This window comes from Crocodylus siamensis, chromosome 7 (genome assembly GCF_052110815.1).
Source record: "Crocodylus siamensis isolate JL-2025a chromosome 7, ASM5211081v1, whole genome shotgun sequence".
Taxonomy (NCBI): domain Eukaryota; kingdom Metazoa; phylum Chordata; order Crocodylia; family Crocodylidae; genus Crocodylus; species Crocodylus siamensis.
The window spans coordinates 61036831-61060528 of NC_143401.1; the positions used below are offsets into that span (position 1 = coordinate 61036831).

The window sequence follows — 23698 nt, forward strand, 5'->3', positions numbered from 1 at the left end:
AGATGAGAAGTTCAATTTCTGGAAGGAAAATAAGTGTCTTTAATAACTGAAGACTGATGATAGATTAGAATGCTTTGATGTTGAAGGCTGTTAAGTAGGGGAAAGAGTCTGAGTTAAAAATGAAAACAAAATAGTTTTAGACATAGTCAAAATATGAGCAGAAATTGGTATGAAAATCTGTGGGGTTAAGTGCTTCGGTAAAATGACAGCAGTATGCCTTTTTTACATAATAGCTTATGTTTCACTATTCTGTGTGTCTTTCCATCCCAGGCTTTTTGTTAATTCTATCTGATACATTTTTTATGTATGCTTTTATGCAAGAAAATATATTCAGAATAGTACTGTTTTAACAATGAATTAGTTGAATGATTTTTACTGGCTAAGTAAAATAGAGGCCATGTAATATTGCTCTGGAAAAAGCTTGTTTAAATAAGCCTACTCTCACTTGGGGCCTTCAGTTTTATTTTAAGGCTGGTTTGTTGTGCCCGACATGGAACAATCTGAGCTCTCATTGGAAGCATATATGCAATGAGTTGGAACTCCTTGTTTTATAGGAAAGCTTCTGTTGTCTGTGGGTGAGGAACATCTATCAAAGCAAGTTGGACATCAGCTGCAGCATAGACTCGCTTTTCTAATAAGGACAACACTAAGTGCTGCTCCAAGAGAAGTGGTGCTGGCTCCTACCCTGGGGGTCTTCAGGGCAAGGCTAGATGAACAATTTGCTGGGGTCGTTTGACCCCAGTACTTTTTCCTGCCAAGACAGGGGGTCAGATTTGATGATCTGCCCAGGTCCCTTCCGACCCTACAAACTATGAAACTATGACACTGAAAGAATAACATTTTTATTTGCTTCATACCTAGATTTCTATAAAACAAACACACCAAGCTCAAACTCTTGTTGATGGCTGATGACTACAAATCACTTAGCATAGAAACAGATCTCACATTTCCTTGCTTTAGTGCCATGATAACATTTTTTATTGTGGCAAAAAGTGAAAGCATATAGACATCCATGCATTTTGTCATGCTTGGAACGCCCTCATTTATGGTCATGACAGACAGTAGTAATACTTTGTGCAGCTTTACTTTGGTGGATATTTATTTGCTTTATGGTGGGAGAATGTGGGTAGCTTGGAGTTGCCCATGCTCTCCAGTCCCCTTGAGCAGGGGTAAAGGGCCCAATCCTGTGCACCTGGGGAATTCCCATACAGGATTGGGCTCCACAAGCCCTGGGAGAGCCTAACTGACTTTCCCAGCCTACTGAGAGATATCCCTGGGATCTCCAAGGTCTGTCTGGGTAAGTGGGGAAAGTTGAGTTTCCCCCCCCACCATTACTGAGACATGCCCCAGAGATCCTAGGCAGATGTCCACGTAAGCAGGGAAAACCTGTCTTTCACTTCTCCATATGCACCCCAGAGATCTCAAGGTTGCAGCTCAATAAGCAGAGAAAGCCAGAAGGATGCACCGAGTGCTTGAGGGGCCCAATCTTGTATGGAAATTCCAGGGGCGTGAAGGAATGAGCCCTTCAAACTGCAGAAGAACACATGACCCATTGTCCCGTTGCATCAAAGAGCAGGACAACAGGTGCATGTGAAGCAGGTCAGTTATATTGGGACATATCTCAGTGTAGCTGACCCACTCTACTTGGCCACAATTTTTTCTAGCCTTAATTTTGTTTCTGTTTAACAACTAATTCTTGTTTTATGCAATTCAAGACCTCTGTTTTAATTGATTAACTATAACAATTATTAATAACTGCTTTACATTGACATTTGTGTTTACTTTGAGTTACTGATTAAACATGTTACATCTTTCTCTTCCTTGTTTCAGATCTTCCTTGAGTGAAGTTTGACAGAAAATGTTACAGCAGTTTTGTCTATGGAAATGGTTCACTGTGGGAGTTACAGTTGCTACTGTCTTGACAGATTGTTTGGCCCAGAATGATGAAGGTAAGCAAACGTTTTAATTCAACAGTTTTTCTAGAAGCACAAATGTGTATAACAGTTTTACCAATGAACTGATATTCAGTAGAAAAAAAGTATTGTTGTTTTATGTTGTTTTGAGAAGACAAGTTATAAAAAGAATAGTAATAGTAAAAGGGCTTTATAATCCTGTCAAAAAAGCTGTTTCCTAGGATGGTAGAAGATCTCCATAGTAGTTTTCTTGACAGTCAGAGACTACCATCAAAGTGCAGCAAGAATATGATGAAAATTATGCTAGGATGGGGAAATGTTGAGACTCTTAAGTGGTTAAACATTTTTTGTAAATACCCTCCATTTAGTATCTCTTCAACTGAAGTACAGCTTCCTGTGTGACTTGGAAGTTGGCAAGATAGTCAAGGAATATTGAAAATAGATTAAAATGATAATATGATGATCTGCAAGAGAAAGGAATATGATGTAATTGTTCAGTTCCATGTGTTAGCCTGCAATTGGATGGTACAAAGAAGAATATATGTACATGAATGTCTCATGCCCCCTGGAGGCTGGGGAGGCATGGTGACCACCCACAGTCAGTGGGGACATAGTAGCAGTGAGTGGGGAGCTCCCACAGACCAACGGCAGCCAGCAGTGATTGGTGACCACCTGCAGATGCTGCTGGCTGTGTCAGCGGCAAGGGTGGGGTGACACGCCGTGACCGCCTGCAGGCACCACCAGCAGCATTGGCAGTGCTTCTTGCAGTAGATGCACCACCAATCTCAGGGGGTGCACGTGCACCCATGTGCACCCTCTACGCATTGCCATTGTGTATGTCTGAAACTATACGATTTTAGGAGGCTTGAATTTGTTTACCCTAGCATTTTATCTCATCTGTCAGTTGGACTGACCACCAAGTGACAGTGAATAATGGCTATTTGGTTTCCACTCAAGTTGGCAAATAAGTGGGCAAACCTGCAGCAGTGGCTCTGGGAGGAGCATCCCTGGAAGTTGCAGCAAAAACACTTACTAGGAAACCATGAAAGGATGTATTCAGGAAGCTGTTGATTAGTATCCTGAAGAGAAACCAGAGTAAAACTGAAAGTATTAAAATTTGAATGTGTGAATCAAAGATGAATCTCAAGATATTTTATATAGAAATATACCAGTTACCAGAACAAATAATATTTTTTAAAAGACAAAAGGAAATTTGATCTATAGTTATTGATATTCCTGTCAACTGGCCATAACATCAGTGCTGAGAAAGACCCAAAGCACAGATCTACACGAAAAAAACAGAGGTGCAGTAATCATAAAATGATGAGACAAAAATAGACCACATTAATCATTGATGTCCATTCACTGAATTTAATGGAAACATGCCAATAATGCATTCAGCTCAGTATCTGCAGCCAAATTAGAATTGCACGCAATAAGTTTATAAATCAGCATTTTAAAAGAAAGTAATGTTAAAGAGAGAGAAAGACAGACAGAGAGGTCTAAGTATTGACTAGAATGGAACAAACAAGCCACTGCAGTCTCAGAATAAGTTCTGTTCAATTAGCAGGGAAAGAAAAGGCTTTTTTGCATATCCCAACAAAGCAAAGGGTAGCCAGCAACACAGGAAATAATATTGCAAAAACACAGTGTTATAAAATACTTTTGTTTGACTTTCATTCTGTGTATGTGTGAAGTATGGAGCCAACTTTTTGACTGATGTTAAACAGAACACTGCATCTCTGTCTGCCGTATCTGTAAACAGTATCTGACTGCTAACCTGATTCTCACCTTTCTAGGAAGTGGTAGAATTTGGATTTTTCAGAACACTTCAATGATCCATACTTTTTTAAAGCCACAATGAAATAATCTAGCTCAGACTTTTAGTTCTAAGTGTGTGTGTGTGTGTTTTGAAAATATGTAGGAGGAAACCGAATCTCTGGTACATTCCTTTGAAAAGGGCATATCACAGTATACCACTGACATCTGGAGCAGTAGTACTGCATGTCAGGCATATCTGTCACAGACAGTTCCGAGTTGCATTTAATTCTGAATCATCACTCATGTCTTTATTACAAGTTCCAGACCTACCACAGAAAGCAACAGTACAAGGAAGATTTCCTTTGGAGAAAAAAAGATTTTACATTTTGGGACTCATGTCATAGAAGACATGTCCAGCATTAGGTGTTTTAATTACTGTCTCACTTGCAATGAAGTTAAGGCAAAATATAATTTAAGTGGAAATGCAGGATGGCATTGTTTTGTTTTGGTTTTGTTTGGTTTTTTGGTTTTTTAATCCACAGAAATATAGACTTGTTTTGGAAAGGAATATAGTAATATTTGAAAGTGCACTGAATTCTTCATAAAAGCTTAGAGCCAGAAGTCAATCTTGTGGTATTTAATTTAAACTGCGGCAAAACGTGGATTATAAAGCGCTTTAATTGTCCTGTTATTATCAAATACCAGTAAAGTCAATACCAGTATTTTATGCAAACTTTGGGATTTTATTGAACATGAGTGGTGAGAATTTTATCTCCTTACCTGAAAGATAACAGTGTCAGTTTACACTGTGCTTACAGTTTCTCATTAATTACTCTAAGGGAGGAATTGCCAGTGTAACTTCAACTTAGAACTGAAATTTAGGCTGTTTACATTAACATATTATCCACATATTTCTAAATCAAAAATAAGCCCTAACAGAATCGTGCAATGAAAGAGTAAACAATTGAGCCCATTGATATCATCCTGGTATGGTTAAGTCAGTGCACATAATCAAACTAAAATTTATAAAATGATGTACATGAAGAGAAATGTTTCCCTATTTTAGGATCAATATTCAATTTATAAATATGGATTAGTTCCCCAAGTTTGAAGTACTCACTTCTAGGGACTTTTGAGGATCATTGGGAGAAGAAGGTGGCCATATCTCATTTTTATGAAAGCCTCTGAACTTCCTAAATACTTTGAAGAAATTCTAGTATATATCTGTTACTGGATATAATTGTATTTGCTAGTCTGCTTGAGCAAACAAAATGGGGCATGACACTTGAATGTATTATGAGACAATTTTCATAGATGAACTACATCAGGAAGGTAAGTGACTCATCCAGATGGTACATTTCCATAATAACGTGAGAGATTCTAGAAATTTAGGAGTCATTAGTAAGCCAAATCTAACCACACATTCAAAAGTGCATAGAATGGAATGTATAAACAAAAAGAAAATTAAAAAAAAATCTAAAATGGCAGTTAACAAATTATCTAATAATTCTCTCATGAAATTATTGTATTATCATGTTTGCAACCCAAGTTCAAAAGATATACAGTTTTTTGATAATTGGCAAAGGCTTGCTTCTTCCCCCCACAGCTCTCTTCTTGACTTAGTTGCACACATTTCAAAAGTTGAAACTGTGTTCTTGAGGCAGAAGTAAATATCTGACTTCTGTCAGGTGTCTATTATTTTACCTATGTGTGTATGAAGTATATGGATTTCTCTAGGATGAACCAAAAAGTGTAATAGAAAAACTGAGAGTATACTCTGACATGTGTGGGTGATTTTTTTTTTTTTTTTAAGTTTCAGAAACTATACTGAATTCAGACATGAAGATCTTCGTCCAAAGATTCATATGAAATAATTAAAAAGTCTGTTCAGTTGTATTTTAATGAGGAGGTGTTCTTTTGCAACAGTAATTCAGGTCTTCTGTATTTTTTTACTTAGAAGAGTAACATGTCCAGTTTAAACAAGCATGGTTCCAGGAAAAAGAAAATAGCAGAATTTTCTTACAAGTTTTTTGTTACAAATTTATGCTAGTTCGTAAAAATGCATAGAAAGCACTTTTGTTTCACTGTCTAGTTTTAGTAGATGCTCCCACCTAAAATAAGTGTGTAGTGACATTTGAGAGGACAAGGCAAATTGGTGCAAGGTAAAAACAGAGCAGTTATAATTCAGTATAATCTCTGAAGTTCTGTATGTGGGGCCTGTATGTAGATCCTGACAGAATGCTGCTCATGATGATTCTGGGGCAAAATGAGCAGCAATCAGGAAGGAAAAGGCTCTTACTCTTATCTGTGGGTCTAGCTGATTCTTCCTTCCCTTGAAGCACCTGGGTGACTACCCAGCCATTACCAGGCCTTACCTTTAAACAGGCCTAGCGAGTTGCTGCTGAAACTCTAGTCTGTTGTTGTTTGAAATCGTCCTGTGTAGTAGATAGTCTTTCTACTAATTTTGCATTTGCTGAATTCTTTAAACTGTAAATACTGTTATTATTGCTAAGTATATGAAATATATAATGACACTAGTAGTAATAGACATGCAAAGGAAAAACAAACACAGTCACAGTATACCCTGGTTTCACTAAGTATTTGTGGAAACTTAGCTCAAGCTTAGCTAACTTACCTAATACAGTTCAAGTTCAGAACTCTGTGCTTGGAGACAGAGAGAGAGAGAGAGAGAGAGCTGGGATCTCACCAGTTCAAGGCACTCGGGTTGCAAAGCTGACAGGTTAAAGTTCTCACCACGATCCTTGAAGAGAGACCTTTTGCCTCCTCCATCCTCTCCAGAAGAAAGCGAGTGGTGTCAGCACACACACTGCTGCTGCTTCTATAGATTTTTATACCCTCAGTTCAGCTTCATTCAAGCATTCTCAATAGTGTAAATCAAATTGTCTTTTCTATTGACAAGGGGTTATCTGGGTGGAACATCTCAGGAAACTGATTGATACTCAGGAAACACATACTTAGGAGCCAGCTTGACATTCCTATGGATAGCAGATATACTTGATGGGCTATCTCCTGGTGTCATTTAAATAAAAGCATGTATTCATGTTATGATTTTTTAGCCTATCAAATAAAATTAATCTATAATATAAAAGAACTAACTCATGTGTGAAGCATGGAAATATAGAAAATGTGACGTAATTCTATTCAGTATAACAAATGGAATGTTTAACTTCACTGTGGACCTTGGCCATGATACAAACAAAAAAATGGAAAGTCCATTATTCTTTCAGTATTGTACATTTAGACCTTCAACTAAAGTTTAGAATGGCAATCATTTATATTTTACTTATTTTAAAATTCTGAAAAGAAACTGATAAAAAAGAAACCAAACGTGTATTAGCATAGTTTCACTAGATGATATATTTTGGTTTATTGGTAATCATTACATGCATTTTGAGATTTTATTTTACAGAGGTTTTGAATATCCTATCTCTGTGTAAACTGCTTGATTGAGATGGGGAGTAAATAGTATGTTAATTCATTTTTAGTTTACTTTTGTTGGGTAACTTGACAGTTCCAAGCTTTGAACTTGGCATATATCACAGTAGTTCTAGTATTACATTGATTGACAGTTTTATTGATTTAGAACTCAGTGCAGTACAGTATAGAAATGTAAGTCCTCTTTTAAATCACTCCCTCCTTACCCCCCACCTCCCAATTTGTAGAGTATTCAAACAACTGAACAGTATTTAAAAATGGATAAATGAATGAATATTTCAGGGCAAATGCTTTTTTCACTAAGTTTTGTTCAAATCCCATTTGGTTGGTACATCATAAGCTTTTGAAATAGTACCATACACCTATTTTAAAAAAAACCTTTGGAACTGATTCTGATGACATTTATGGTGTACCATAATTTTGAAATATTCATAGATTCATAGATGTAGAGGCGGTAGATCATCAAGTCTGACCCCCTGCCCTGGGCAGGAGAGAATACTGGGCTCATATGACCTCAGCTAGGTAATTATCAAGTCTTCTCTTAAAGACCCCCAATGTGGGAGCCAACACCACTGCCCTTGGAAGTTGGTTCCAGATCCTAGCTGCCCTGACTTTGAAGTAGCGCCTTCTAATGTCCAGCCTGAACCTAATCTCAAGCAACTTATGGCCGTTATTCCTTGTTACTCTGGGAGGTACTCGGGGGAACAGGGCCTCTCCCATTCCTCACTGGTCCCTACTGGTAAGTTTGTAGATGGCCACCAGGTCCCCTCTCAGCCTTCTCTTATGAAGGCTGAAAAGGTTCAGGTACCATAGCCTCTCCTCATAGGGTCTGCTTTGCTGTCCCCAGATCATGCATGTGGCTCTCCTCTGGACCCTCACAATGCTGACCACATCCCTCCTAAAATGCAGCACCCAGAACTGTACATAGTACTCCAAAGGTGGCCTGACCAGCATCACATATTCCATGGAATGCACTGGAATTAGTCCTTAGTTACACTAAAGTAAGCAAATTCATGATTGCAATCTCCTTTGTCCACTGAAAATTTGATTCCAAATGCTATTACAATATTTTTTATAGTAATTCTAGTTGCAGTGTGTTAGAGTGGTCACTGAAACTATAGTCTATCAGTAGAAAAAAACCATCATAGTACTCAATGGTAAGATCCTCAAAGTGGAATTGTTTTTCAACTTTTTCTGGAAAAAAAACTTATTTGAGGTTGTTCTAGGTAGGATAATGTATTTTGCAATCTTTCTATAGAATTGAATGCTAGTAAATTTTTCATTTTAATTTTACAGAGTAGTTACTGTAAAGGATGTTAACATTGCTATACTGAATCTTTGCCAAAAAGATTGGCAATTGACACTAAGTGTGAGTTTAATGGTAGTACAGTTAATATTACTTTAATTACAAAAAAATTACAGTTTCAAAAGTATATGTTGGAGAATCTGGTAATTAAGAGATCAAGTTTCACTACTATAGCCATATAATGTTCCATCACTTTTGCATTCTACCATACCTATGGTGCCCACTTTACATTTACCTTTGTGTTAGAAATACATTTGCCTATTTTTTATGTTATTTATTAAAAGAGTAGCTGAGATGTTGAAAGACTGATAGTTCCTGGATAGATCACATTTATGTAGGAGCTTAATAAGTGTTTTTCATGGTAGAATGTGTTGGTGGAGAATAATATTAATTTGGCTAGCTACGGGATGCTTAGCTTGCTTTGTGTTGAAAAATGGACAGTATAATGTGCATTCATGTAGCTGTTCATGGAGCCAATGTTTGGTCTAGGCCATTCCTACATGTTACAGATATTGCACAATTAACTGGTTAATTTTGCAATTACCTTGGGACCAGCTACATGTGCAAAGTACCCATTACTCCATAAAAAGTTTTAACCAGCTATAAAGTTAGACCTCTAAAATGTGCACTAACTTTATAGGTGCTGCTATTGAGCTTTAATTTGCATGTGTAACAGGATCTTTCCTACACTTGAGACCTGCAGGGGTGCACTATGCCCAGCCAGGGCTAGGAGCCCTCCAACCCTGAGGTTTCTGAGCCCCAGAAGATGCTGACTCTGGCAGCATGGGGACCCAGATTCCCACAGCTGCAAACACTGAGTGCCAGGAGCTAGCTGGGTCCTGGCAGCAAGGGGGCATAGGTGCCCTGGGGATCCATGGGACCCTGGGCTGCTGGATCACTGAGGGATCACAGGATTCTTCAATCCCAGGGGTTTCATCTACCCCATAGGCTTGGAGATTGTGGCAGCCATGATCCCCAAGGCCTGTGGGTGCTTGAGGTGCCCCTGAAGCTGGGAACCCCCCAACTGAGAGGGCTTCCAGCTGCAGGACTTTGCTGATTGCTTGTGCAGGGAAAGCCCAGGATCAGATTGGCAATAAGGAGCTATGGGATCTAATGCATGATCCCACAATCATGCCTCCTGCCGTACAAGTTTGGCATGGCAGGAGGTGCATTTACATCGATCATGCATTTACCTGCACATTTAGAGGGGCCCTAGAAACCCATTTGTATCTGAAGTTTTTGTAAGTAATCTAACATTTCTCCCAAAGGTTGCACTTTCTTGGGACCTCCATGACTGTCTGGTCTTTGAGTCCTCATTGAAGCCAGGCCAGAAGCTCTAGTTTCTTCTGAAACTTCAGCCTTTCAGTCCCTGCCCTTTTTGACTATTCCAAGTTCTGCCTCAGAGGGGTATATTCCTTTTCCTGAGAAAAGGACTTTATCTGTTCAAAGAAGAAACAGTATACCCGAAACTGTCCTCAGTAACTTGGGGCAAAGGCAAAGGCCCTAAAGTAGTCCCCGTTCCCTCCAAAGGTCTAAACACTCCCTTGGTATCTAATTCAGCTCTCACAGCACTCCAACGTCTCTCCTATTTTCTTTCCAATCTGTACAGCCTCAAAGATACCTGAAATTGTTCAGATCACTGTTTGCTCTCTTTAGTTCTTCCCAGTCACCATACAGCTCAGAAAACATGGCAAGTTTATTGGCTTTCTCTGTTCACTGTGATAATTATTTGTCTGTCTCACCTAGAGGCCTCTTTGGTATAACCTGCAATCTCACCCTGTTGAAGTGTCACCATAGCTATTCAATTCTGTGTTGATACTGGAGATCCATTTAGTCTCATCACTCGCACAAGCAGCTCTGGGACTTAGCAGGGACTCTGTTAACACTTCATTTCCTACATATAGGCTGATCAGGAAAATTTGAGGCACAAAACATTACAAAATGAATACACTGAAAACAGAATATTATCATAAAACCCATAGTTCTATCACAAATGCATTCAACATTTTCCTTGGATCTGAAAGAGGAGCTTTTTAGAAACTTTAATTTGTTTTCTACTTTAGATATCCATTTATACATTTTGGTGTAAAATTCTAGAATAGCAGAAAGTCACTAGGAGTATTAATATGTAATGTCAATGGGGAAAGGAACAATGATCTTTTTGAGGCCACCTTTTTGGTATTAGTTAGTTTATATGTATATTTCTAGGTTCTACTGTATTGGTTCCACACCCTCCCCCTATACCTCTAAAATTCCTATTGGTTACTTCTAAACCAATGAGTAAAACAGAAAAAAAAATAAAACTCCTATCAAAACAGGTATTTCCAGTTTGTTTGTTTGCTATTAAAATATATATACAGGCACACTTATTCTGTCATTTCACACTTCTTGAATACTTAAAAGTCAGAGCAAGCAATTTTTTTTTTTACTTTTCCTAGTGAATAAAAGGATGCACTTTGTGGCATTATACTAACCACTGTTAGTATAATGCCACAAAGACTTAAATATAGTGTGAAAGAGAGTTATTTTATCTCTCACTAGATGACATACTGTTTCATTTCTCATGAAGTCTCTGTGGGAGACAAGAAAAACCATTTTGTAAGTAGAAAACAGAAGTTTGGTTAGCACATTAGTGTGGTTTGGGTGTAAACATGGCAGCAGGGAATGAAATTTCAAGAAAAAATATTGCTGAAATAAATGGATAAATACACTCACAAAATGTACTAGACTTTTATGCTCCTGTTTCAGATCTAAGGATGTTACTTGGAAAATTCTGTTTCGTTTTGCCTTTCTTTTTTCTGCATTTAGAGAATGCATGCAGAAATGGTAGGGCTTATAATGATATTGAAAGAGGAATTGCTTTTACAGAGTACAAAAATTGAGCCTTCAGGTCATAGATTAAGAGACCACAAATGATTGCTTGTGACCTATCTAGTGAGATCAGCTATTAAAATAACAATGCAAATTGATTTGGGCCTCTGGGGAGTGGAAAGAGAAAAAGGTTTATGTTAAAAAAGTTAATTTATATTAAAAAATATAAATTATCTACAAATAGAGGCCCAAGAAATATTTAGCCACATGACTACCTTTTGTTGATTTATTTATTTATTTACTAAAGATATTTTCACAGAAAGATGCCTGCTGGTGCTATCCAAGTTCAGTGGTTATTACCTTCTAACATTCCTTAATGGCCCCTCTGGTTTCATTTTCTGTTCCCACATGCTGCTGGCTGTGCATGCCCTTGGTGGTAGTGTGAGTCTAACTGAAAGCTTGTTGAAAAGGTTTACTTGATCTCATAGCTCTGTAAATTAACTATTGTTAGTAACTAATCTTTTAGTTTTGGCACTAAGAATGCATGTGTGCGTTGAATAGAAGGGAGAGGGTGATTTTCCCTACATAACAATTTAGTTTGTCTGAAGAGTTCAAACAGCAGTTCATGTTTGATTTATCTTTTAAAATTAGATCACGTATCATGTTGAAAAACAATTTGCTAAAAGACAAGGGAAGGTGCCTACTAGGGGTGTACGAAATGGGCCGTATTGGTTCGGATTCAGATTCGGCCCAAATCAGGGACAGTGATTCAATTCATTGATTCAGATCACTGTCCCCAATTTGATTCAGCTGAATCCAATGCTGAAGATACGGAGAAATGATGATTCAGCTATAGACAAAAGTTTTAATGTTTTTTCTACTTACCTTGAGGTACCAGGTGCGGCTCGTGAATGCTGCGATGGTAGTCCCACAGGATGGGCAGATGGGACAAGAACACAGGGGGGCCCACCAGCATGCTTAGCAGTGGACCCAGAAGTGGACCAGAAGTACTTCCAGTCTACTTCTGGGTCCACCACTGACAGCACCAGTGGGAGCCCCTGCCTCCCACCAGACTGAGGAGGCACCACTCGCTGAGCCAGGCGGTAGGAGGGGCCACCCCTGCATGCTCCCCAGTAGACCCAGAAGTGAACAGGGAAGTGCTTCTGGTCCACTTATGGGTTTGCTGCCAAGCACATTGGGGACCTTCCTGCAGTCCTGTGGGATGCTCCATCTGCCCCACCATCACAGCGTTCATGAGCCACCTGGTACCTTGAGGTATGTAGAAAAAACATTTAAAGCTGTGTCTATGTCTGAATTGTCAAATCTTTCCAAATCTCTACTGAGAGTGTTCCAGTTTGATTCAGAGAAATTAAAGGGTCTCCTGATTTGATTCAGATTTGGAGATTCAGTCACCAAATCAGGCTGCATTTCCACTGAATTTAATCGGGGATTGAAGTTTTGCACAGCCCTACTACCTACCATTTGTTTTTTGTTTATTTTGTTTTTGTGCTGTTTGTGTTGGGGGGTTTTCCCCCACAAGCAATCTCTTTCTATTTAGCAGAACCTGTTATTTTGTTATGTTTTGGGAAAGCCATTAGTGTAAGCAGTTAATCATTGTGCTTCTCCTGCCTTACCTGTTACTGTATTTAATGGTGAAGAGCTAGTGAACTAACCATAAATGCTATTCAGCTCATGCCTGATACTTATGTGTACACTGTTTATAAGTGTTGTATTGAACAGAACTAATTTTAGGATGATAAAAGTCCTGATAGGAACACAATATTACAATCACTTAGAAAAGTGAAGTCATGAAAAATTTTACTGAACAAATCTGCTACTCCTATACGTTCCCTTTTTGCCAATGAAGATTTGATTTAGGTTTAATTTTTATGGATTTTTTTTTTTTAATAATTCTTTTCTTTGTAGAAAATCATGACAGTGTTATTGTTTTTATTGATACAATTGTTGCATCTTTCCAAGCCACTAGCAAGTTAACTACAATATCAGAAAACTGAACTGTACCGGCAAAAATTAATCAGAAAGTCTTGTCATCCTAAATATTTGTTTGTAAGTATATTGTGCCACACTACATTATACATTATATGATAGTTGTAAATAATGGGTTTAGGAAATTTTAGTATTTCCAATTTAAATTTAATTGTTCTTTGTCTCATTGAAATCCATACAGTTCATGATTCATGTATACAACAATATGCCTCTAACAATTCTAATTTTGCATTCCTATCAGGACCTTGAATACTTTAAAAACCTGTTTTAATATTACATGAATAAAGAAAAAGTTTGTTCAATGCGGTATGTGTGCATGGAAGCATGTATGTATATGTATGAACATGTATGCATATTTATGAACCATAAACTAGTACTGAAAGTGTCAAGAAGACAAAAATTAAAGCTAATTGAAAAATAGACTATACATTTCAGAAAGTTTTCTTTCACAGTGTGCAGTGCTCATTTCTTCAGTGATGGTATATGGTAAAGATAAACAGAAAATGTAATTCTTTGGGAACAAAATCCATTCACAAAAAATAGGTTATTATGTATAAAATGTTTTGTACAATTTTGCCTCTGCTTCACTTGGAGAAAACTGAAGTCATTAAGTTGTTCCCTTCCAGATTTGCCTCAATATTCTTGGTAGTTACAAAAACCAAGGAATAACATACGTAAGTTTTCTCTGTGGCTAGTTTGCAAGACATTTGGGGATATCAGTGTTTCTAGAGTGTCAGTTACTCCTGGCACTCCCCGCCAATCCCTCATAAACTCAAACAACCTATTCTGATGGATTCTGAATTGTCATTTCGAAAAAAACTGGTGATGTATAGTACTAAGATCTTTTGATTCTTCTTGTTGGAGAACTGATCCCCAGAGTGACTTTACTGATTCTATATTGTTTGTAGTAGTTGCATGACATCTGGGCACATAGCAGGCATTTTAGAAAAAGACATTTTTGGGCCTCAGATACTGTTTTGAATATTAACTTCAGCAGTCAGTATTATCTTCAAAATTCATATTGAAACTCCTGAGTCTTTCCACAGGTTCCCCAGAGAAAACCAGACCATTTTATTTCAGACTCAGGTAGGCTCTGGAGCGGTGAGAGATGCACGGGTGAAGCCCGCTGCGCCCCCACTCCCCCAAAGCCCCCCAGACACCCCCTCAGAAGCTGCTGAGCCCCCTGCCGACCCCCAGCACAGCCGGAGGTGAGCGGGCTCGTGGTGGGAAGGGGTTAAGTCCTCGCTTGCTGGGAGAAGGCTGCTGCCTGGTGCCAGGCCGGGTCAAGCCCCCGCCCAGGACCCTACTTGGCCCAGCCCCCCAGGGAGCCACGCGACCAGGCTGCGTAAACAGGCGCTCGAGCTAGCGCAGAGTTCACGCAGGGGAGGGCATGGGAGGGCACGAGACCCTGCCTGCGACCCACCCAGCCATAGCCAGCCCCAGCCGTAGCCAGCCTACCAGAGGCATGACACGGATGGGCACGCGCCGCACCCCAAGGGTCCCCTCGGGCTCTACAGCCCCTCCACTGGGCACCTCAGAGACGGCCACCCAGACGGAGCCCATGGTTCTCGGCTCCATGCAGATGGAGCCCCTGGCTCTTGGCTGCGGGGGCTGCCTGTCTCTTTTTCAGGCTCTGGGGCCCGGGAGCATGGCCACCTCCCCTTGCGGGGTCTGCTCCCTACTGGGGTCTCTGGCGCGCCAGCTGGAGGACCTCCAGGCCACAGTCCAGAGACTGCGTGCCATCAGGGACTGTGAGCAGGAGATAGACTCCTACTGCCAGGCTCTTCTCCCCCGGGAGCCACAGGGGAGAGCTCCGTCTCCCTCCACAACTAAGGAGGACTCTGGGACCTCCCGCTCTGCCCAGTAAGGGGCATGGACCAAGGTGGTCAAGGGCCTCAAGGCCCGCCGCACCAAGGCCCCTGCCCCGCCGGAGCTTAGCAACAGGTTTGCACCTCTTGCAGCCCCAGCAGAGCCCACGCAGTTGCCAGCTCCCGCAGGCAACCCAGGCTCGACCGCAGCTACTGGCCCCGTTCTCCCCAAGACAAAGCGTAAGGTGTTTGTTGTGGGAGACTCCATCCTGCAGGGCACTGAGGGGGCAATCTGCCGCCCCGACCCCTTAGCCCGGGAAGTCTGCTGCTTCCCGGGGGCCCGCATCCGAGACATTGTGGAGAGGATCCTGCAGCTCCTCCAGCCCACAGACCACTACCCCATGCTCCTTATTCATGTGGGCACCAATGACACGGCTCAGAGCACCCCCAGCCAGGTCATGAGGCACTACAGGGAGTTGGGAGTGGGGCTTAGGGATCTGGGAGCTCAGGTGGTGTTTTCGTCGATCCTCCCAGTCTTGGGCTATGGGCTGAGGAGGGAGAGGAGGATCCACATGGTGAACCAAAGACTGCGGTGCTGGTGTTATCGGGAAGGCTTTGGCTTCCATGACCACAGCCCTCTCTTTGGAAAGAGAGGCAGCGAGCTGCTGGGAAGAGATGGCCTCCACCTCTCTCCCCTGGGGAGGAGGCTCTTCTCAGCCAGGCTGGCTGACCTGCTTCACCGGGCTTTAAACTAAGCCCGCTGGGGGATGGGGGGACTACTGCCCCTGCTGGCCCACTGAATGGCCCTTGCAAAGCCAGCAGACCAAGGCACTTAAGGGAGCCCATCCCTGCCCCAGCCCTGGCATAATCTGTGGGCAAGGCAAGAGCCCCCAAGGGCACACTTGCCTGCCTGTACACTAATGCCAGGAGCCGGGCAACAAGCAGGACGAGCTCATCCTCCTGCTCAGTGCAAAGAAATATGATGTCATTGGGATAACGGAGACCTGGTGGGACTCCACCCATGACTGGACCACGGGTATAGAGGGCTATACCCTATACAGGAGGGATCGTGTTGACAAAAGGGGCGGGGGTGTAGCTCTCTATGTGAAGGAAAGCTACATGTCCCTGCAAGCTGATGTTGGCGACCGGCATGGACAGCTAGAGACCCTTTGGGTAAAAATTCGTGGGGAATTCGGAACAGGGGACACAACGGTGGGAGTCTACTACGGACCTCCCACTCAAAGTCCCGAGCTTGACCAGGAGTTCGCCCGGGAACTGACTGAGGCCGCTTGCTCCAGGACCTTGGTTGTCATGGGTGACTTCAATTACCCAGACATCTCGTGGGAAGATCATTCAGCTAAATCTGAGTGGGTGCAAAGCTTTCTCTTGTGCGTAGATGACCTCTACCTGACTCAAGAAGTCTATGGGCCAACAAGAGGCAAAGCGCTGCTTGACCTGGTACTGGTTACGGGGGACGACCTAATCGGTGACCTAGTGATTGATGGGAAGTTGGGTGACAGTGACCACGAGCTGATCACCTTCACCATCTGCCGTAAAGCTGGCAAGTCAGTCAGCAACACAGAAGTCCTTGACTTCCGAAAAGCCGACTTTGATAAGCTCAAGAGGCTAGTCGGTCAGGCCCTCAGGGACCATGACCCCAGGGAGAGGGGAGTTCAAGAAGAGTGGTTGCTTCTCAAGGAAGCGATCCTCAGTGCACAAGCTAAATCTATTCCAACACGGAGGAAAGGCAGCAAGAAGGCACAGCAGCCCCCCTGGCTCTCCAGAGATCTAGCGGACCTACTGTGGCTAAAAAGGAAAGCCTACAAAGGATGGAGGATGGGATTCACCTCCAAGGAGGATTACTCCGCGGTGGTCCGGTCCTGCAGGGAGCAAACCAGGAAAGCCAAGGCTGCAACTGAACTCCATCTAGCTTCAGGCATCAAGGACAACAAAAAGTCCTTTTTCAGATATGTGGGGAGCCGGAGGAAAAGCAAGGGCAATGTTGGACCCCTGCTAAACCAGATGGGGCAACTGACAACTGACGCCCAGGAAAAAGCCAACCTATTAAATAGGTACTTTGCGTCAGTCTTTCATCAGTCACACGGGATGCCCATGCCTGCTATGGGACAGGGAAATCTGGGTGAGGGGGATCCCCTACCCTCCATCAATGCTGACCTCGTGAAGGAACACCTTGAGAAGCTGGATACCTTCAAGTCAGCTGGCCCTGACAATCTGCACCCCAGGGTACTCAAGGAGCTGGCGAGCGTCATAGCCCAGCCCCTGGCATGGATCTTTGAAAACTCCTGGTGCTCTGGTGTAGTGCCCGAAGACTGGAAGAAGGCCAATGTGGTGCCGATCTTCAAGAAAGGGAGGAGAGTGGATCCGGCTAACTACAGGCCCATTAGCCTGACTTCTATCCTGGGGAAGATCTTAGAAAAGTTTATTAAGGAGGCCATCCTTGAGGGACTGGCCCAGGCTAACATTCTAAGGGATGGCCAGCACGGGTTTGTTGCGGGTAGGTCTTGTTTGACCAATCTCATTTCCTTCTATGACCAGGTGACCTATCACCTGGACAAGGGAGAAGAGACTGATGTCATATCTCTTGACTTCAAAAAAGCTTTTGATCTGGTATCCCATGATCACCTCTTGGCCAAACTGCCCAGTTGTGGCCTTGGCTCCACCACGATCCGCTGGCTGGGAAATTGGCTTCGTGGTCGGACCCAGAGGGTTGTGCTTGATGGCAGTCACTCATCATGGTGCCCTACCAGTGGGGTCCCTCAAGGCTCTGTCCTGGGACCCATACTGTTCAACATCTTCATTAACGATGTGGACATTGGAGTCAAGAGTGGACTGGCCAAGTTCGCCGATAACACCAAACTTTGCGGCAAAGCATCCACGCCAGAAGATAGGAGGGTGATCCAGGCTGACCTGGACAAGCTCAGCAAATGGGCAGACGAGAACCTCATGTTGTTTAACACCGATAAATGCAAGGTTCTCCACCTTGGGAGGACAAACCTGCAGCACCCTTATAGGCTTGGCAGTGCTACGTTGGTTAGCACTGCAGAAGAAAGAGACTTGGGGGTCATCATTGACCACAAGATGAACATGAGCCTGCAATGCGATGCTGCAGCTACTAAAGCAACCAAAACGCTGGCGTGCATCGATAGATGCTTCTCGAGCAAATCCCGGGACGTCATTCTCCCCTTGTACTCGGCCTTGGTGAGGCCGCAGCTGGAGTATTGCGTCCAGTTTTGGGCTCCACAATTCAAAAAGGATGTGGAGAAGCTTGAGAGAGTCCAGAGGAGAGCCACGCGCATGATCAGAGGTCAGGAAAACAGATCTTACGATGACAGGCTGAGAGCCATGGGACTCTTTAGCCTGGAAAAGTGCAGGCTCAGGGGTGATCTGATGGCCACCTATAAGTTTATCAGGGGTGACCACCAGCATCTGGGGGAACGTCTGTTCACCAGAGTGCCCCAAGGGATGACGAGGTTCGAATGGTCACAAACTCCTGCAAGACCGTTTCAGGCTGGACATAAGGAAGAATTTCTTTACTGTCCGAGCCCCCAAGGTCTGGAACAGTCTGCCAGCGGAGGGGGTTCAAGCACCTACATTGAACACCTTCAAGAGTAAATTGGATGCTTATCTTGCTGGGATCCTATGACCCCAGCTGACTTCCTGCCCTTTGGGCAGGGGGCTGGACTCGATGATCTCCCGAGGTCCCTTCCAGCCCTAATGTCTATGAAATGTATGAAATCTATGAGACCATAACTTTCTGGCAGTCAGATTTGACATTTTCAGCCACCCTTGTCTGTCACTTAATTGTTTGTGGCTTTGTCATCTGAGTTTATCAGCAGCTTTACTGCAAGTAGCTTTATTGCATGCAAGTGTTGCATATGTTGTATGATAACCTAGTTTTTCAAGAATTTAAATATTTTTGAAGTGCTTCTTTTAACACTTTAGAGAGTAAGAATCTACTAGTAAGTATAAAATGTCTTGGTAGTAGGCTTTAAATAGAACCCTGTACTGCTTTCCTTTGGTAATCCATCTTAAGTTTTATAGCTAAATTGGACATTCTTATTCTTCTAGCTTGGCAACAGTGCAAGAACCACTAGCGTTAGAAAATAATATGAGAATAGACATAGATGGGAGAGTGTTCTGAAAAAAAATATTTATAGGTAATATGCAAGTGCCACATTATGTGATTGGAATTTGTGTGTGTAGGAGAGAAGGGGTGACCTCAAGTTGTTCACATATGTATCTGCAATATTTGAGATCCAATTACATATTTTTTTCCTAAGAAAACTACTTTGATTTTTTTTGGAAGAGAAAAAATGTTTTTTACAGCATCTTCAGTTGGAAGGATCCTACAAACAAGTGATTTATACAACAAAAGCAACCAAGGCAACAGTATATTCTCTAGTTATTAATAGCCTTAAATTTATTTCAGTACAGACATTAGTCTGCGATGGGTTATTTTATGGTGTTAAATTGCCTTTGTTGATAGATGAGATTTTGTTTACAGATTATTTTTCATTGAACTGCCATCCACTGTAAACCATGATTCTTAAGAGGTACTCTCAAAGTACATATTGTGCTGAGAAGAAATCTATTTGCTGTACAATTAAATTAGTTGCATCCATTGTGAAACATGGATAATGGGGCAGTTTTCTTTTAAAAAAATAATTGTACATGATATGTAAATGGAAACCAGCATCAACTCTTCAAGTTGTTTGTATTTTCCCTTAAATTACTTAATGGCCTCTTTTCCTGTCACCTAAATATCTGCATAAATAAAGTTAAATGAAGAGATAAGAGCCCTATGAGATATACACAGACTAATTCCATACATCTGTAAAATCCATAGGGCTTCTTATTTTTATTAGGCAATTGTTATTGCTGTATTACAGAAAATGACCATTAGAAAATGAAAAAAACAAGCATAGCCTTTGAACAATTTCTAAATGAATTTAACATGGCAAGGAAATGCATGGGGTGTTCAACAGTGAAATTATTTTTGAAGTTCTGGCAAATAGTTCATTTCATAATGGTATTTTAGTACATTTTTGAGTTACTATATTAGGCAAATGCAAATGTTACAAATATTCTAGGATTTTTTATGCAAAATATGACAGTCTTATTGTATTCAATTTAGGTGGTGTTATGCTAATTAAAAACAAACAGAACAAAGCAATTTTGTCCCAAAATGTGAATGGATTGATGGTGGTTGTTGTTTTGGTATATCCCAGTTGAGTATTTTCTTTCTAAAAGAAAAAAAAAAAGTTAGCAGAATCTATCAATAGTATAAAGAACAACAGAAATATAATTATTGTTAAATCAAATTAATATTATAGTACATGCAGTTTGATTTAGAGAGAATTGGATTTCAATGGAAGTGACCTTTCTAAAGGTAGAGAAACTTATTTTTCTGGTTTTCCTCTTTTGTGGGATACCATCGTCATGTTAATACCTGATAGATCTGCTGCTAGATAAGTTTTATTGTTTTATCTACTATGAGCCAATAATCCTATATATTTTCCCCATTGCTTGCAGCACTGCTTCACTGTAACAAAACTTTCAGGGAAACAAATAAATGTATGTAATATGGTCATCTCTGTTTCAAATATATTGTAATATATTGTAATTGTGCAAACCTTTTATCTTTCAATATAGAGGACCTGGAAGGCATAAAAACTTATTCTGTCTTGTTTTAAGATTGACATATGCTAGGCAAAAAAGAATGATTTGAAAACTGTGCTGTTTATATATTCAGCATAGTTTTCTTCGGTCATGAAAGGCTTCCTTTGAATTCAACTAGACTTCCCTGGATGAGGGTATTCTGTAATTTAGTGGCACTTAACATTTTGGTCTACAGGTCAGATGGGGGGCACGTGGCAGGTCTACAGGCCAAATCTGACCCATGTTCTGGGATTGGGCTCTCTGGCCATGTCACCCCTGTCCAGCCCTCAGCACTAGGACCTGTTCTGTACCTCCCTGGGTGCCCCATCTAGTAGCCAGGGCCATGGCCTACAGGGCTCCCAATGGACTCATAGAGAGCCCCAGAAACCAGATGACACAAAAGCAGGGGCTGGATTTGGCCCATGGGACAGAAGTTGCTCTAGTTGGACAAAAAAAGTATGAAAAATTATCCAGTCCATGTATTTTGAAGCCACAGCTTACATTTTTGGCCCTGCACAGATAGTTTTATTTGAACATTTGTGATTATTGCTATGCCTTTAAATGTACATATGGTATTACATTGTTTTATGTAACTTTCAGTCGCATTGAATTAAAGTGGAGAGTCATCTGATTGTGATGATTCAGTAATAACTGGTGCCCAATATTTGTTATTTTATGTTTAAAAACAAAATCCTTCTATAAAATGCTTGTTTAAGCTTCTTACTTGTGCTTGTTGTTATGCAAGAATTATTTTTTTTCATGTATGTGCTCAATAATCTAGAAAAACATAATGGGTGGCTTCAAAATCTACCAGCCAGATTATTTCTCTCATATATTTGAACATGGTAGCATATTTGACCTAGCAGTGTATTCAGAATTAGGTAGAGAGATTTTTTTATGAATACAAACCTTTTTCTTGGTTTTTCCTTTTTTTTATTGCATCCTATGGCCTGACTGCATGGAGGACATATTCTTTTTGGACCTTAAATATTCCAAGTATTAAAATTGAAATTTTGCTAAATATCTTCATTAGCTCATTAAATATTTCCCACCAATTGTGTTTATATGATGACTGGTTTATATGATGGCTAAACTGAAGTAAGAGAAAGGCATACTGAGCAAGAATATCCAGTCAGGGTAGCATAGACTTCCAATCTTGATATACTTATCTTTTGGTTGTCAGAGTATAATTTGATAGGTTTTTGTCCCATGTAGATGAAGCCACATTCCTTTTCATAGAATCATAGAGAAGTAGGTCTGGAAGGGACCTTGAGAGGTGATCTAGACCATCCCTTGCCTGATGCAGGATCATCCCCATCCAAACCATCCCATACAAATACATTGCCTAACCTCTTAGTAAAATTAAACAGCCAACCCTGACACTACACAAGATATATCACTCTAACCTGCCACACACCCTTTTCTTGACATATGCTTCTGACATATGCATTCATACAAGAATGAGTCTATATGATAAGCATGTAGATTTCTATGATTATACGAAAAACCCCGTTTACTGCTATGTACTCAAAATTTTGAGATATGTACATACAGTACAATCCCTGTTATCTAGCATGATTGGGGAATGTCAGGTGCTGGTTATGTCAAAACTCCATTTATCAAAGGCAAATAACACAGAGTGGGTGGCAGGTGGCAGTTTCAAGGGTGGGGGGAGAGGTAGCAATGGCTGCATGTACAGCGGTGCCAGTACAAGTTGGTGGGTGGCGGTATGAGCTTTCCCCGCCCCGCTTTCACCCCTGCATCCAGCCAGCCAACCAGAAATTCTTGTTAACAGAGTATTCAGCTTGTAGAATGCCAGATAACAGGGATTTTATTGTACATACATATAGATATGTGTTTTTGTGTGCATGTTGAGAAATGTGCACACAGGCTCAGTCACATACATGGATATTTTGTGCTATCTGTTATTGGAACAACTGTATAGTTAGGAGAACTGTTGTACAAGTTTCAGGGCCTCAAGTGCCCTTCTTCAGGTTTCTTTATAATGTGAACAAGCGCATTTGATGCCAGAAAGCTTCTCCAACAGCTCTCCCAACTACACAGTTTGTCCAATAGGAAATATCCCAGAGATATCACAAAAATATATTTGCATCTCAGACATTGCAACAGTGATGCCTACAATCATTCCAGCCTCCAAAATTAAAGTGTTAGCATCATCTTTTGTCTTGATGTTACTGTTATATAAAGCTGATTTATCAGTGCCTCAGATGTCTTGCAAGAGACAAACAGGTCGTACCCATTTTTCAGATCCCAAGTGCACAACCTGAAGCAAAGGAATATTATTTTTTATGTAATGAGCTTTAGCACATAAATAATTAAGAATACATAACTGAATTAAGCTAATCAGCATGCTAAAGAAGCTTGCCTCCCAGGATCCTGCTGAAGTAGTGGATTGTTCCTCCTATCTACAGTTTTATCTGTTTAGCTTATAGCACCAATAGGTATGGTGGCACATACCAGTAATTGTACAGCACCAGGGGTTAAGATTATTATTTTTTTAAGTGTTTAAAGCTTAAAACAAAGGCAGTTCTTATTCTACTACAAGGCATTCTGAATAGTAGTTCATGGGGATAGCTGTGTGTCCTGTAACTGTTAGGGCATTCAAAACAAAAATCAAAAAAAGGAAGGCAAGAGGGAGACTCGCACTATAATTTGATATTATGCATTACCTCCAGCAAAGGCTGGCATTTATAGATTGAATCTTTAGTTAACTTTATATAAATACAGAGGAGGTTGAGCTTGTTGCAGTGTGGGTTGTAAGAGCAGACATCTTACAAGATAAGCAGAATAAACTAGTTCAGCTAAAAGAACCACCAATCTGGTAGTCATCAAAAATTTAACCATCTCTGTTCTGACCTTAATAAAAAAATATATATGTTAAAAGGCTATAAAGAATCACACAGAATAATGAATAAACACACAACTGCATTCAACAT

General features: G+C 41.0%; 1 protein-coding gene across 2 annotated transcripts in view; it reads left to right on the top strand.

The window, feature by feature from the left end:
- Window positions 1–23698, top strand: part of PCDH15 (protocadherin related 15) — a 1613120-nt gene that overhangs the window by 854846 nt on the left and 734576 nt on the right. For both annotated transcript variants that reach the window (XM_090057186.1, XM_090057185.1), the window contains one exon: window positions 1831–1949. In XM_090057186.1, the coding sequence (XP_089913312.1) occupies window positions 1859–1949 (91 nt within the window). In that variant the 5' untranslated portion in view covers window positions 1831–1858. The remainder of the gene's footprint in view (window positions 1–1830; window positions 1950–23698) is intronic.